Below are 14,264 nucleotides of genomic sequence, written 5' to 3' on the forward strand. Positions count from 1 at the left end.
GCAAAAAACATCATAGTATAGTAAGGCAAAAAATATATCAAAAAGGACCATTGGACAGTAAAGCCCCAAACTAGGGATTGAACCCATGACCTTGCTAGTGTGAGGCAGTAGTCCTGACCATTGTACCACAATACTTCTGCATCACAAGCTCATGGTATAGCATGATATCAAGGATATTTTAGCATACTAATCCATGATATATCACAAAAGATTGTCCATTAGGCATAAAATGTCATGAAAACATAATTGTATAGTAAGACCTATCAAAAAACATCATAGTATAGGATGGCGCAATAATGTCACAGTATATAAAAGCCTGAAACCAGGGTTTGAACCCTTGCCCTTCTCAGTGTGAGGGAATAGTCCTAACCATCCTACCACCATGCTGCTGCATTATGAAAGCCTTGTATAGACAGGTATATAAAATATCAGTATACTACTCTGTGACATATAAAAAATCATAGTATTGTGAGGCATAAAATATTATAGTATAGTAAGGCATAAAAATGGAAAAACAATTCATCGTATACTGTGGTGTGAAAATATCAAAAAGCATCATAAGAGAGTAAAGCCCCAAACTAGGGTTTGAACCCATGACCTTCTCAATGTGAAGCAACAATCTTAACCATTGTACCACGATGCTGCTGCATCACAACTTAATGGTATAGCAACATATTAAGAATATCTTAGCATACTAATCCATGATATATCATAAAAGGTTATTGTCCATTAGGCATAGAATGTCATGAAAACATCATTGTATAGTAAGGCATAAAAATGTCAAAAAACATCATAGTATAGGATGGCGCAAAAATGTCACAGCATATAAAAGCCTAAAAACAGGGTTTGAACCCTTGCCCTTCTCAGTGTGAGGCTATAGTCCTAACCATCGTACCACCATGCTGCTGGATCACTAACTCATTGTATAGCAAAATATATAAAGTATCAGTATACTACTAGTCTACTGAATAGTATACTAAGGCATAAAAATGTCAAAAAACGTCATAGTATAGTCAGGCACAAAACGTCACAGTATAGTAAGGCAAACAAATTCCAAAAAAAGTCATATTATAGTAGAGCATAAAAATGTCAAAAAACGTCATAGTATAGTATGGCATAAAATGTCACAAAAACATATATAAAGGCATGAAAGGTCATAAAAACGTCACAGTATGGTAAGGCATTAAACGCCAAAAAACATCACAGTATCTTACGGTATAAAAATGGCAACAAACATCATAGTATAGTAAGGCAAAAAATATATCAAAAAGGACCATTGGACAGTAAAGCCCCAAACCAGGGATTGAACCCATGACCTTGCTAGTGTGAGGCAGCAGTCCTGACCATTGTACCACAATACTTCTGCATCATAAGCTCATGGTATAGCATTATATTAAGGATATTTTAGCATACTAATCCATGATATATCACAAAAGATTGTCCATTAGGCATAAAATGTCATGAAAACATAATTGTATAGTAAGACCTATCAAAAAACATCATAGTATAGGATGGCGCAATAATGTCACAGTATATAAAAGCCTGAAACCAGGGCTTGAACCCTTGCCCTTCTCAGTGTGAGGGAATAGTCCTAACCATTCTACCACCATCCTGCTGCATTATGAAAGCCTTGTATAGAAAGGTATATAAAATATCAGTATACTACTCCGTGACATATCATAAAAAATCATAGTATTGTGAGGCATAAAATATTATAGTATAGTAAGGCATAAAAATGGAAAAACAATTCATCGTATACTGTGGTGTGAAAATATCAAAAAGCATCATAAGAGAGTAAAGCCCCAAACTAGGGTTTGAACCCATGACCTTCTCAATGTGAAGCAACAATCTTAACCATTGTACCACAATGCTGCTGCATCACAACTTAATGGTATAGCAACATATTAAGAATATCTTAGCATACTAATCCATGATATATCATAAAAGGTTATTGTCCATTAGGCATAGAATGTCATGAAAACATCATTGTATAGTAAGGCATAAAAATATCAAAAAACATCATAGTTTAGGATGGCGCAAAAATGTCACAGCATATAAAAGCCTAAAAACAGGGTTTGAACCCTTGCCCTTCTCAGTGTGAGGCTATAGTCCTAACCATCGTACCACCATGATGCTGGATCACTAACTCATTGTATAGCAAAGTATATAAAGTATCAGTATACTACTAGTATACTGAATAGTATAATAAGGCATAAAAATGTCAAAAAACACCATAGTATAGTCAGGCACAAAACGTCACAGTATAGTAAGGCAAACAAATTCCAAAAAAAGTCATATTATAGTAGAGCATAAAAATGTAAAAAAAACGTCATAGTATAATAAGGCATAAAAATGGCAACAAACATCATAGTATAGTAAGGCAAAAAACATATCAAAAAGGACCATAGGACAGTAAAGCCCCAAATCAGGGATTGAACCCATGACCTTGCCAGTGTGAGGCAGTAGTCCTGACCATTGTACCACAATACTTCTACATCACAAGCTCATGGTATAGCATGATATTAAGGATATTTTAGCATACGAATCCATGATATATCACAAAAGATTGTCCATTAGGCATAAAATGTCATGAAAACATAATTGTATAGTAAGACATAGTATTTATTTAATTGAATCAGGTAGAAATTACTGTAATGTTACTCATGTGATTGTCAAACTACCCATCCATCCACCGGCACCATGCGTTTGGCCTTTGGAACTACAGGGAAATCCTTCCTGTTCAAACATTGACATGGCAACAAAATAGTGTTCTGGGTATTTCTTTGTATGTGTCTGACAGTAGTCTGTTCTTTTCTTCTCCTGCTTCCTGTTTCTTGATTGGTTCCTTGCTTGCTATGTGCTTCAACCTGTTGGCAAATAAGTTCATTTTTGTTGAGCCATTTGTGCCTCCATCCTTCAAATTTTACTAATTTTAAGAGGTACAATACCAATTATTTTTACAGAAAATAATTAGCCCCTGCTTGAATTCTCAATAAGTTTGACTCCTCATGTGCTTTCATAATTGGTAAATTAAGCAATGGGATCACTGAAAGAAGATTTTTTTGCTGTATTGACTAAATTAAATGAACAAACACAACACATGCTGAAAGCTGTAAAATCTACATACTTCTCTTTGTTGTCCAGTTTATTTGACCAGTTATGGTCAAAACGCAGTATTGCCAAATTTCTCCCTTTTTATATCAGAGTCTTTTATATCAAGACATTTCTCAAAACCAGAATATGATCAGGGTGACTTTTGAACACTGGAAATAAATCATGTACTCATCCCGGCAGTAGCCCCCGTGGCACTCAAAAGTTCCCTGGAATTTTTTTGTTTCTAAATACAGCCTAGCAACCCAACCTAGTGCCTGGTGAACTAATCAGAAACAAGTGTAGAGCTACTGCATGATTTGTCTTTGCAATTTTTATTTCCGGATTTTAATATCAAGTATCTTATTCTCTTTTGTAAATGTCTTAAAGTTGTGTCTGTGTGTTTATTTCCTCAGCTCAGAGCCTGTCTGGGGATGCAGATCGTGGCCTGTGGTGCCTCCCTCTTCAACATGATCTGCACTCTGGTTAAAATGGAAGAAATGCCCTCGTTCTGCTGGCATTATTACTATGACAACCTCACTCTTCATTACGGCGAAATCTGCCATAAAATTGAGGTGATCTATAAATGTGTCTTCTTATCAAAACAATGTTTTGCTAAGATTAGTAATGAAACTGTAGGTAGTGCTGGATTATATCATACTAACATTCAAAATTACCTTTTAAAAATTGTCCATTAAATTCTAAGTAAATTGTGTTATTCTGACAGTTGTATATGTTTCACATCACATATTCTTAAAATTCAAAATGTTGCACTGATAGATATGATGACAAAAGAAAAATTGTCAATAACTAATTTAAAGAGCACAAGATTAAAGCAGTTGAAGTGTCAGTAATTGACATGTGAAAGCGAGAGAGGGAGTGATGTGCTGAATATCAGCAGGGCAGTGATTCTGTCGAAGTACGGGCCAAGTATATATTATTGTTATATATCATATATCATCATATATATTGTTATTATGATTTGTTTGTTCATTTCATCATGTATTTGGCTTGCCGACACAAGTAGTTGTGCAACTGGACTGGTACCCGTCTGTTGCTAAGCAACACACAAACATTTTCCTCACCTGCACACTGGCTTGTGCTGAAGTATCCAGGCTTCTTCTCTTCATCATCTTCTGACAACCAGATATCATTTCATTCAAATGTTATTTCTGGAAATATTTTTCATCTTTGCAAAGTTTGTTACAAGCTAAAAATACAGGAGAAGAGGAAAATATGGAGCTTTAACATTTCAGTTGATGTGTAATCTACATTTGTAAATGTATCATGTTCAGCTGCTGTTTTGAGCAGCTTTATACAAGCACACTTCATATTTCTTTTCACATTTCCTTCATTGTTTATCTCTCTCTGTCTCTCTCTCTCTCCCAATCCGGCCCAGATATAATCTTTGTAAACCTTGTCCAACTTACAGAATACCCATTCCCACTTCTACGCTGAGGGTGTGGTCATCCAGGCGGCTCTTTTGGCCATTTCAGCCACTCTGGCCGCCTACTGCTGCAAGGTGGTCAACTGCTGCGCACCAGCCCCCAAAATAGTGAGTCTACACTGATGATTGCCATAGCAACTAAAGGTCCTCTCAGTAACAGGTTTTTAAAGGCCTGTTAAAGTCCAACCCAGCAGTGTTTCGAGAATTATTACATTAGCGCCCACAAAAATAAAAATCCTCACAAAGTTAAAATTACACGGTAACTTGACTATTTTGTTACTTAAAATGAAATGTGTTCTTTCCTTGTTTCCTGTCCCTGTCAGCCGGTGATCACTGTACAAGCCCCCCCGTCCCGCAGTGAGGAGACAGCACAGAGGAGTCACACGTAAACGCTACAAACTTAAAGCTGCACTAATCAATCATTTTAATGGATGAAATGAATGTGTAAATAGTGAATTTTGTTACTTGTAGTATGAACACAAACAGAATTATCACCAACTCTGCAATTACCCTCAGATCTTTAGCCTCTTTTAAATGAGCTATTTGTAAGCTAAATAGCTAACATTAGCATTAGCAGCTGTTTACTTACCAGTCTACAAGTAACGTTGTGAGTTCAGCATGAGACTAGTTAACCCTAGTCTCTATCACGTCTTTTCTTCTACTGAAGTTAGCATGCTAACCAGCTAGCCCCGGCCTTATCATCCCATCTCATCACTTTCTTGGAGCATTTAGCCACTAAAGAGTCCGATATTTTACTCAGGAATTGGTAAGGACCAAAGCAGGACTCCAAATCAATGCTAATGTTGCTCTGTGTTTTTTGAAAGTGTAAAACAAGCAACTGTTTGCTAATGCAAACTATTTTGTGATAATGTCAGTGTTGTGTTTACAGCTTGTTTTGCTGCCCCCAAGTGACAAAAAAAGTAGCTATTTGTATAATTGCACACTATGTATAATCATACTTTTTTTTTTTTAATGAGTTTTATATTTACTCATTCTATAATGTGAAATTTAATCATGGTCCATTGAGGCCACAAGAGGCAGTTACATGGTAAGAGAGTGAACATCAGTAACACATGAATATCTGTCTAAGGTTTGCTAAAGTTAGCTAACATTAGCCATCATAAGCTACCGCACGTACCAGACCAGAGTTATGAGCCTTAGTTGTTGGGTTATGTTAGAAAACAATTTCTTCTTTTAAAGACACAGTCTCTCTGAAACACTGAGGAACATTACAGAGGGTCAATAATACAACAAATAAACTTTGTTTTAACATACGCTTACAACATTAATAACAAATAATGCAATAATGTTTTTCTGATAATATTTTTGTTCTGATTGATACTTTATTATAATCACTACCTAAATGATGTTTCATGATGTCTCCTTTATCACAGCAAATACAACTATGGATAATAAAGAGTTGACATATGTAAAGGAGTTTTGAAGTTGTTGCTTTTCTTTGCTGGACTGTGTGACAAGATTGTCTATATATCAGTGATCATTACATGTGACAGGAAAAAGACAATACCAGTAACATTAACTAATTTGTTTCTACCAGTTGAAATTTGTTGTTATACCTGATAAATTATTTCAATTTGAATCTGTTTTCTGAAACAAATTACTTACAGCTCTACTCCCAACAGGAAGAGAGGAAAATTCAGGAACATCCACTCTGCTGGATCAGTGTCAGTTAGAAACACACCTGTATTTACTGTAACTACATAACTTGTTAAGCATATTTTGTTTTTTCTAAAGATTTAGTAGATATACATTGTTTTGCTTAATGTGACAGAACAGAATCAGCTGAGTAGTGTAAACCTGTGACACACACACACACACACACACACACACACACACACACACACACACACACACACACACACAAACCAAATAATCTTGTTTTATTTTTCACTCAATTCATTCAAAAGTGTTTTTCCCCACAAATATTTAATACATTAAACACATACTTACACAGACATAGTTTTAAAAAAAATGCTTCATGATCAGATTTATAAAAATCAAACACAGCCAGAGGTCAGAGGTTGTATCCTGTGAGATGTTGGACCATATTTCATTACACATAATCTACATCATTCTCTTGACAGCACCACAGATCATTAAAGTTGATTCTTGCAGACTCAGACTTCATAGCTGCAGCTCGTCTGCCCAGTGGTTCTGTGGAGGATCAGAGGACAAGTCAGAAAAAACTACATTCACCTGTCATACATGTTGTTCATCTGTCACGGTTCAGGTTTTAGTACAGAAGGTAATGGAGGATATGACATGAAGATAAACCTCCTGACTGGAAAGGAAGAGACACTGACTGGTGATATTTGATGATACCTGCTAATATCCAGCATATGGAGCAGTGAAATGATACATGTGTCTTTTCTCTCTACACACAAAGACAAATACACTTAGACTAAATCGTCCTGTGACTCACTTGGGATGCAGATGGTGTGATCTCCTCTAGGTCTCCGAAGCAGCCGTGTTTATGACGGATGAGACTTCCCCACAGCACCGAGCGACGACAGGCCGGACATTCTCCCTCCACAGGCAGGAGGTGGGTCGGCTCTGACTTCAGGAAGCGTTTGGCGAGGCAGATCACATGACTGCTCATTCCACAGGACGGGTGGAAACAGCTCAGCTTTTCTGATACCTGAAAAAAAAAACGAGAGACAAAGATGTAGCAGCCAATCAGTCAATCAGCCAACCGACCAACTGACCGACTGACCGACTGAGTGTCTGACCAACCATCCAACCAGGATGTGATTTTAACGAAATAAAGCTAATCTGATATTTGGTCAATTCTAGTTCCAGACCAAGGAACATAAGCTCAGAGCCGGTTGAAGGTCAGAACTAGTTTTCTGTCAGACCACATCAGAAACAGCCACACTGGATTGTCATTTAAAAATGAGGATCAGGATCAGTCTCTCCAGGAAGACAGAGAGGAAGACCGATGGCTCCTTTCTCCTGCACAGCTCAGCTGACCAAGTGGCTGTTGGCTATTGGGTCTTCTGTTTTGTAAAGTTACAGAAAACCACAAACCTAACTGATGTCAGAAAGATTTGGGAGAGGGGATTTCTGAAGCTCTCTCACCATCCAACAAGACGTTTGGAAGGAGTATAAAGCCTCTGGCATTATTTGGCCTCCTACCAGAGAGTATATGTGGCAGTGAGTGATCCAGGTTGACAGATGAGGGGGGTGCAATAATTTTTTAACTGTGAACTATAAAGAAAATGAAATCTGTTACAAAGTGAAGTGAGCTTTGATATTGTGTTTTGTTGTATCTGACCTTCTGATACTCAGCGATATTGTGGATGGACTGTATCAAGATATTAACTGTGTAGTATATATAGTATAAATAATTCTGGATTATTGGGGCAGATACTGATATTTGGGAGTTTAAAAAGATCCAATAACTGGCTAATGGTAATTTTTTTAAACATAAACAAACACTATAGAGTTCCCTTAGATAGAACTATGACCACGATAAATGCTGAGCAGGACATTTTCAGTGTAAAAACCAACTTGCCTTTTTCTACAGCAGCTCAAACCTACTCTGGCATTTGTTGTTACTTATCTGCCGACATCTACACTGACACTACAGTAATCTAACATCTATCAACTGCATCTCACAACCTGCTCTATACTGCTGTTGATCAAGAAATAGTTGCAGCACATAATTCCCCCTAACATAGATTTTACATTACATTTTGTTTTTGCTCAGATAAAAGTATTTTTTGAACCACTTCTTTAATAAAAAAAAAAAAAACAGTATCATCAAATTTTGACACAGAACTGAACGAAGTCTCTTCAGGGTCTTTACCTTGACTGAGCCTCTACAGAGAAAACACCTGGATGCCGCCTCTGCCTCCGCCTGCTCCTGCTCCTCCTCCTCCTCTCCTGCAGTCTGCAGCAGCCTCGTCTTCTTGGCTCTCACACTGCCAAACGCGATGGGGATGTGCAGGGGGGGCTGCAGACCGGGCTCAAAGTCCATCCTGTACTCCTGTTTGAGCCAGCGCGCCGTCAGCGGCAGTCTGTTCCACGGCGCCGCCCGCAGCATGTTGGAGAGGACGCGCCAGTGGAACTGCAGGCTCGACTCTTTCCTGGAGCGCCGAGAGACGTGGGAGAGTCGCCTGGAGGAGTGAGGGTGTTGCCACGCCCACTCAAACTGACACAGAAATACCATGATGAGTTAGAGTTTATATGGATTATCATGTAATATATAAGTCTGGTGCTTTAGACTCAAAATTAAAGAAGGGCCCACAGATGCCCTTTATTTAGCCCCCTGACTTCTTCAGGTAAGCTGATCTAGAGCCTAAAAAGAAACCCTGTTCAGCAGCTGATCTCTTGTTTGTAATGTAGACTGCAAAATAACTGATATAATTAAAACCTTTTCTTTTCATTCCCCGCACCAGAAAGTTAGTGAAACTGAAACTAACCTGTGAATGACATTTAGCTGCTTATTGTAGATTTAAAACTCATCAGTATTACATTTATAGAATAGGAGTGAAAAGATGCTAAAAACTGCTGATCTGTTCTTGCTATTATACATCAGTAACCATCTGCCCACTCCATGCAGGAGCTGGGAACCAGTGGCCGAGGCAGGAGAAAACTCCAGTGTCTGTTTCTGTAGTATCTGCTAGTGGTGTGCGGATCAATACTGAAATATTGATACTTCTGATTCCAAACATTTCTGTTCTAGGATCGATTCTCACAAGATCGATACGTCAACTCAATAATTTGGGGTAAATGTGTCTAATCATCAACAGGGACACGTAAGAAAGTAACACTATCACTCTAAATAATACCTAGTTGATAGGAACTTCTACCACCTGTCATAGTCATATGAACTACAGCTCTATAAATACATGAGCCAATCAACAGAGTGATGACAGTGATGATGGCCGAATGCAAACAAAGTCCTGTGTGGAACTTCTTTAGACAAATAATGTGAATCTGGAATGTATTGTAAAAAGGTTGAGGCAAGCAATTTCAAGGGGGCCTGATTCAGATGCTGAAATGTCAATTAAAATGCAACTTTTAAGTTTCTTGGTCTGTACGACATCTTCTTTTGACCTTTTGACGTATTTTTCTTTATTACTGAAGAATAAGAAAGAGGAGTTTGATGTCTTATTTGAAATGATTATAGCCTACTTATTATTTCCCTTCTCTGAACATATTAAGTTTTTGTACAAAGTAACGGTATCGGATCGGAAAGGAAATCAGTAGTACCACACAGTATCTCTAGTATCTGCTGAGCGTTTTATGTTTATTTATTTCTGCCGTAGGACATCACTGCAGTTAAACATTCAGATAAAATCAATTATGTTTTGTTTCTCCAATTAATTAACTTGTGTTCTCTTGAGCACCAAATTAAATGGATCAACACTTTAGGCCAACCAATACAGGATATTTGAATCCCATACCAATACTGACTTTTTTTTTTTAATATTGGCTGATATTTATTTTCTTTACACAATCATAACACATTTGATATGTTTCTCTTCATTTTTTACCAAGAAATGTATCAGACTAAATATTTTACAAACTACTCTTTACTGGACAAGCTCTAGAGAAGTGACAATGTTTCCTGAGCTCCTGAAACAGCTCCCAGGTTGGAAACAGGCTTGTGGAGTTCAAAAGTACCCGTTGTGGTCTAAATGTGGTCTCAGTAACTTTTACACCATAAGAACAGAAACGTCATGCAAATACCGATGCCAAAATAAAATAAACTGTCCCTCTGCCATTTCAAAAGCCTCTCACAGATACTTACCCTCAGGGCAGCAATGTCAGAGGGAAAGCCGTGTATAATGAGGACCATCTCCCTAATCGAAGAAAATGAATATATGCATTAATGATTTAGTGATTCCACAGAGTCCATCATGTAGTGTGGTACAGCAGATCATACCACGGTCCTCTTCCACTGGTCCTCTTGGCTCCCCCTCTGTGCCGGCCAGCGTTGTGTTGTCCGATCCGCCGCTCCGGGTTCACCGTGAAGCCGATGTAGATGCGGCCTTTGAATTTAGGATTGATGCAGTAAAGCATGTACACACCGAAGAAGCTCTCTACCTCAACCACCATTGTGGAAGAAAATAAGCAAAGTATTATTAATTTATTTTTATTTAACGGCTACGCACTACCCATGGCTACATAGGAGGCGGCTAAGTTAGCTTAGCTACTATAGCCATAAACGAGCCTACAGAAAAAATATTTGTAAAATAGCAGCCAATTGAATTGTGGAAATAACTCCATTATCGCCGCAATATTAATTATATTATTTGCTCAAAGACTAATGCTTTAGTGTTAAATATTTTCATAACGAGACAACCACGGTTGACTTCCTGTACGTGCCTGCATGTAAACAGTGTGTCGTAGTAGTCCACGAAGCTGCCTGATTAGATATGTTTTAAAATGATTGAATGTGTCTCACTGCGAAGCTAATGAACAGCTACATCATATACAACAACTAATTAATAGTCGTACATATTAAAATTTATTAACTCGAAGGATATATTTTTGCTTACACGAATCACTATAAACATTTATTTTGTCGTTATATTAGGACCCCTAATATTATGATTCGCTGCTTTGAAAAATGTATACCGCACCTGATTGGTCCTGGCTGTCATTGCCGTAATGCAATTGGACATTTCTTCCGTCACTTATGTAGTCAGTGACGCCCACCCCTTCACACACGGTGTGTGGAATTAGAGGGAACACCGTAACATAATCAACTTTGGTAATAGAAAAATCTAAATTTAATTTTACAACTGTGCTGTAGCTGTTTGTTCAAAGAAATATAGACATTTTAAAGTTCAAGAATCCTATAGCACTTCCGGTGTCAGCCTGTCTCTCTCTCTCTCTCTCCCCCTCTCTCTCAGACTCTTGAAATCTATGAATTAGCTCGCTGTCTGTGTTACCAACGTTAACGTTACTGCCTTTGTTTATGCAGATATGGCCATAACAGCAGATCAAATCCGGGATAAACTCATTAAAGAGCTCGCGGCGGTGCACGTGGTAGGTTTCTCACAGTTATTTGTACCACATGTTCCTCTAGGTGAATGTATGTGCTGTAGTGAGCAGAGGGCCTCCACTGTTTCTTGTGGTTTCCTATTGCTTATCTAAGTACAAACCTGGTAGAGTATAATATAACGTTTCATAAACATTTCATAGAGCAAGTCAGCACACAGGTGAGTCATCATTCTGGATTGGCCGTGTAGCTGTGGTACCCCTGGCAGCTATAGCTGACACTGAACTGCCACAGCACCAACAACTGAGATGCCATGGTAGTGGTAACATGACATACCACTGTTTGTGACAGCTACCGGTGAGATGCCAATGTTTGGCACCTATAGTTGCCATGGCAGGTGCCAATGGCTGCAGCAACCCCAGCTGCCACTGTTTGTGGCATTTTCTGGTGAGATGTGATGTCTCTCATCTCCTAAAAATTTCTTGTATATTATATTATTCACAGGCAACATATTCCTTGAACGAATGAAGCCTGCATTTATGAGCCTATAATGTTATTTTATATGTTGATATATTCTTTCCATTGTCCTTGTGTGCACACTTTACCTCTCCCAAAGTACAAAGTGCTTACCTTTTGGAAAACTGTGGACAGAATAGGAAAGTAAAGTGCCTTTTCTTGATGCACGTTTTGTAATATAAACTATAACTATAAAAAAAAAAGAAAAAAAGTTGCATTTATAAACATTTGTCTTGTCTTCTCCAGGATGTGGAGGATACTTCACCCAACAGATGTGCTGCCAGCTTCAAAGTCCTGGTGGTGTCGTCCCAGTTTGAGGGCAAACAACTGTTACAGAGACACAGGTATTACACTCTGCAGTAATTATTATCACAAACCAGTCCACACAATTCATTTGCATGTTTGAAATGTGGCCAAAATCTGTGGGGTCAGATCAATTCAAAAGACATAACAAGAAGGACCATGCTTGGGTTGTATTTGTCTTTTTATTAATTGAGACAGAACAGAACTGTGTCACTGTAGCTTATTATATTATACATGTTGCTATGATAATTGATTATATAACAGCTGTGCTACATGACATCACATAATATCTGTAAGTAGAGAGCTAGTCTGTTATAGCAGGTAACGAAACAGCCTGAGCGTCAGTAATTTAACTCAGGGTTTAAACATTTGTATATATTCTGTATACTCTGCTGCCCTGTGGTCATTTTTATGTAATGTAATGAGGCGACGTTGATTGCGCTGGCAATAAAAAGTGACTTAATGATGGGACTGCCAACATATAAACTGAAGTTTACAGCTACACTGACAAAGAAACAGTTTTAATGTGGATGTCAGGCCGTGGCTAATACCTGAATCACCTAATATGCTCATTATTGGTGCCGATACTGATCCTGCGTATCGGTGCTTTTCTGCTAATGATGGTCGTTAACTAAAGCTTCAAATGCTAAGTAAGTCTTTTATAGGGATTGACCGATATGTTTTTTTTTCAGGGCCGATACCAATTATCGGTAATCATTGAAACTAATAACCAATATGTGGAACCGTAATGCCAACACAAAACTACTGCTGTATAACGACACTCACCGCGGCGTCCAGGTGTTTCTATTATGTTGTCCACCCCATTTATAATCAGTGAAAGGAGGCTAAATAACAGCAACACCTCTGTATAATGTAACACAGCTACACACACTACATCCTCCATAAGGATCATACAGTTGAATCAACTGTCTAAAACTATTTTATTACAAATTGAACATTATCGCATTCATGAAGGAGGATTTACTGCAGGACTGTTGTACTAGACTACACCAGTTTTAGCTAGATGTTCCTAATAATATGACAACTGAGAGTACGTATATTAGTAATTATCAGCTGTATATACAGGCTGCAAAGTGCCTGGCTGGAATTAATTGTTTAATTTCTGTGCTGTTCTCACCTGTGAACTGATTTAAAAAATGTACGCAGTGCGTAAAGGATTATGGCTGCTGGCGCCACTGCATGGATCCATACATGCACGTAGATCCGTACGAGAGTTGTTCCTTAAATGTAATACATGTGACTGTTACCTCTGCGCATGTGTAAATACCTGTGTGTGGTGTGTTGTCAGGATGGTGAACACCTGCCTGGCCGAGGAGCTGAAAGAGATCCACGCCTTCGAACAGAAGACCCTCACACCAGAACAGTGGGAGAAACAGAAGTCCCAATGACACACACACACACACATAAAGTTCACACACACACACACACACACACTGTATCACCCAATCACTTTATCTACTATTAAACAGGCCTTACACCTGTGTGATATGAAGAAAACTCTCTCTTTTTCTGTGAATCAGTAACACCGATTTAAATCCAACAGAATTCTCTTCTGGCAATAAAACACGCTGATGCTGTTTTGTCTCTTTGTTTTTTCTGAGAATCTTCAAATGTCACTTAACACACATGGATCTTTTATTCTGTAAATATAATACTATACATTTCTGTTTGTGCACAGATTAAACACATCTATCAGTCAGTTATCAGTGAGATCTACAGGTGCTGGTAGGTGTATTTGGAGTCACAGTGAGGCTAGCTGTTTGAAGTCTTTATGCTAAGCTAGGCTAACCACAGGGTGACTCCAGCTCATCTCACCCTGGGAAAGAAAGTAACTGTTGAACTTGTGAAGCTGTTTTCAGATCACCATGGCCACTGAAACCTTCAATGATTCTAAGACAGTCAAACAAGAGG

General features: G+C 38.3%; 3 protein-coding genes across 5 annotated transcripts in view; 2 read left to right on the top strand and 1 right to left on the bottom strand.

Annotated features, from left to right (window-relative positions):
• Positions 1–5,974, top strand: part of LOC130164706 (uncharacterized) — an 11,192-nt gene extending 5,218 nt beyond the window's left edge. For both annotated transcript variants that reach the window (XM_056369604.1, XM_056369605.1), the window contains 3 exons: positions 3,507–3,665; positions 4,523–4,645; positions 4,861–5,974. In XM_056369604.1, the coding sequence (XP_056225579.1) occupies positions 3,507–3,665; positions 4,523–4,645; positions 4,861–4,926 (348 nt within the window). In that variant the 3' untranslated portion in view covers positions 4,927–5,974. The remainder of the gene's footprint in view (positions 1–3,506; positions 3,666–4,522; positions 4,646–4,860) is intronic.
• A 447-nt stretch (positions 5,975–6,421) lies between these two features.
• On the bottom strand, positions 6,422–10,624 carry slx1b (SLX1 homolog B, structure-specific endonuclease subunit). Its single transcript, XM_056369603.1, has 5 exons — positions 10,452–10,624; positions 10,317–10,368; positions 8,367–8,711; positions 6,981–7,196; positions 6,422–6,712 (listed from the first exon to the last, which is right to left on the bottom strand). Exons 1-5 carry the CDS (start codon positions 10,622–10,624, stop codon positions 6,683–6,685), a joined length of 816 nt encoding a protein of 271 aa, XP_056225578.1. The 3' UTR covers positions 6,422–6,682.
• On the top strand, positions 10,507–13,930 carry zgc:112271 (uncharacterized protein LOC553698 homolog). 2 transcript variants are annotated; one of them, XM_056369606.1, is made up of 4 exons: positions 10,507–10,644; positions 11,496–11,560; positions 12,276–12,373; positions 13,642–13,930. In XM_056369606.1, the coding sequence occupies exons 1-4, from the start codon at positions 10,587–10,589 to the stop codon at positions 13,739–13,741; spliced, it is 321 nt and encodes a 106-aa protein (XP_056225581.1). In that variant the 5' UTR covers positions 10,507–10,586; the 3' UTR covers positions 13,742–13,930. The 2 variants fall into 2 exon arrangements, with proteins under 2 accessions (XP_056225581.1, XP_056225583.1); XM_056369608.1 differs by lacking the exon at positions 10,507–10,644 and adding an exon at positions 11,199–11,282.
• Positions 13,931–14,264: the final 334 nt, after the last annotated feature.

This window comes from Seriola aureovittata, chromosome 23, assembly GCF_021018895.1.
Source record: "Seriola aureovittata isolate HTS-2021-v1 ecotype China chromosome 23, ASM2101889v1, whole genome shotgun sequence".
In the NCBI taxonomy this organism is placed as follows: domain Eukaryota; kingdom Metazoa; phylum Chordata; class Actinopteri; order Carangiformes; family Carangidae; genus Seriola; species Seriola aureovittata.

Excerpts from the sequence above, each read along its gene's own strand:
- zgc:112271 (XM_056369606.1), top strand. The coding sequence starts at position 10,587 with ATGTACACACCGAAGAAGCTCTCTACCTCAACCACCATTGTGGAAGAA. Across the intron at positions 11,561-12,275 it reads AGCTCGCGGCGGTGCACGTG|GATGTGGAGGATACTTCACC; the intron begins GTAGGTTTCTCA and ends TGTCTTCTCCAG. Across the intron at positions 12,374-13,641 it reads CAACTGTTACAGAGACACAG|GATGGTGAACACCTGCCTGG; the intron begins GTATTACACTCT and ends GTGTGTTGTCAG.
- slx1b (XM_056369603.1), bottom strand. The coding sequence starts at position 10,624 with ATGGTGGTTGAGGTAGAGAGCTTCTTCGGTGTGTACATGCTTTACTGC. Across the intron at positions 10,369-10,451 it reads ACCAGTGGAAGAGGACCGTG|GGAGATGGTCCTCATTATAC; the intron begins GTATGATCTGCT and ends TTCTTCGATTAG. Across the intron at positions 6,713-6,980 it reads TCACACCATCTGCATCCCAA|AACCACTGGGCAGACGAGCT; the intron begins GTGAGTCACAGG and ends GATCCTCCACAG.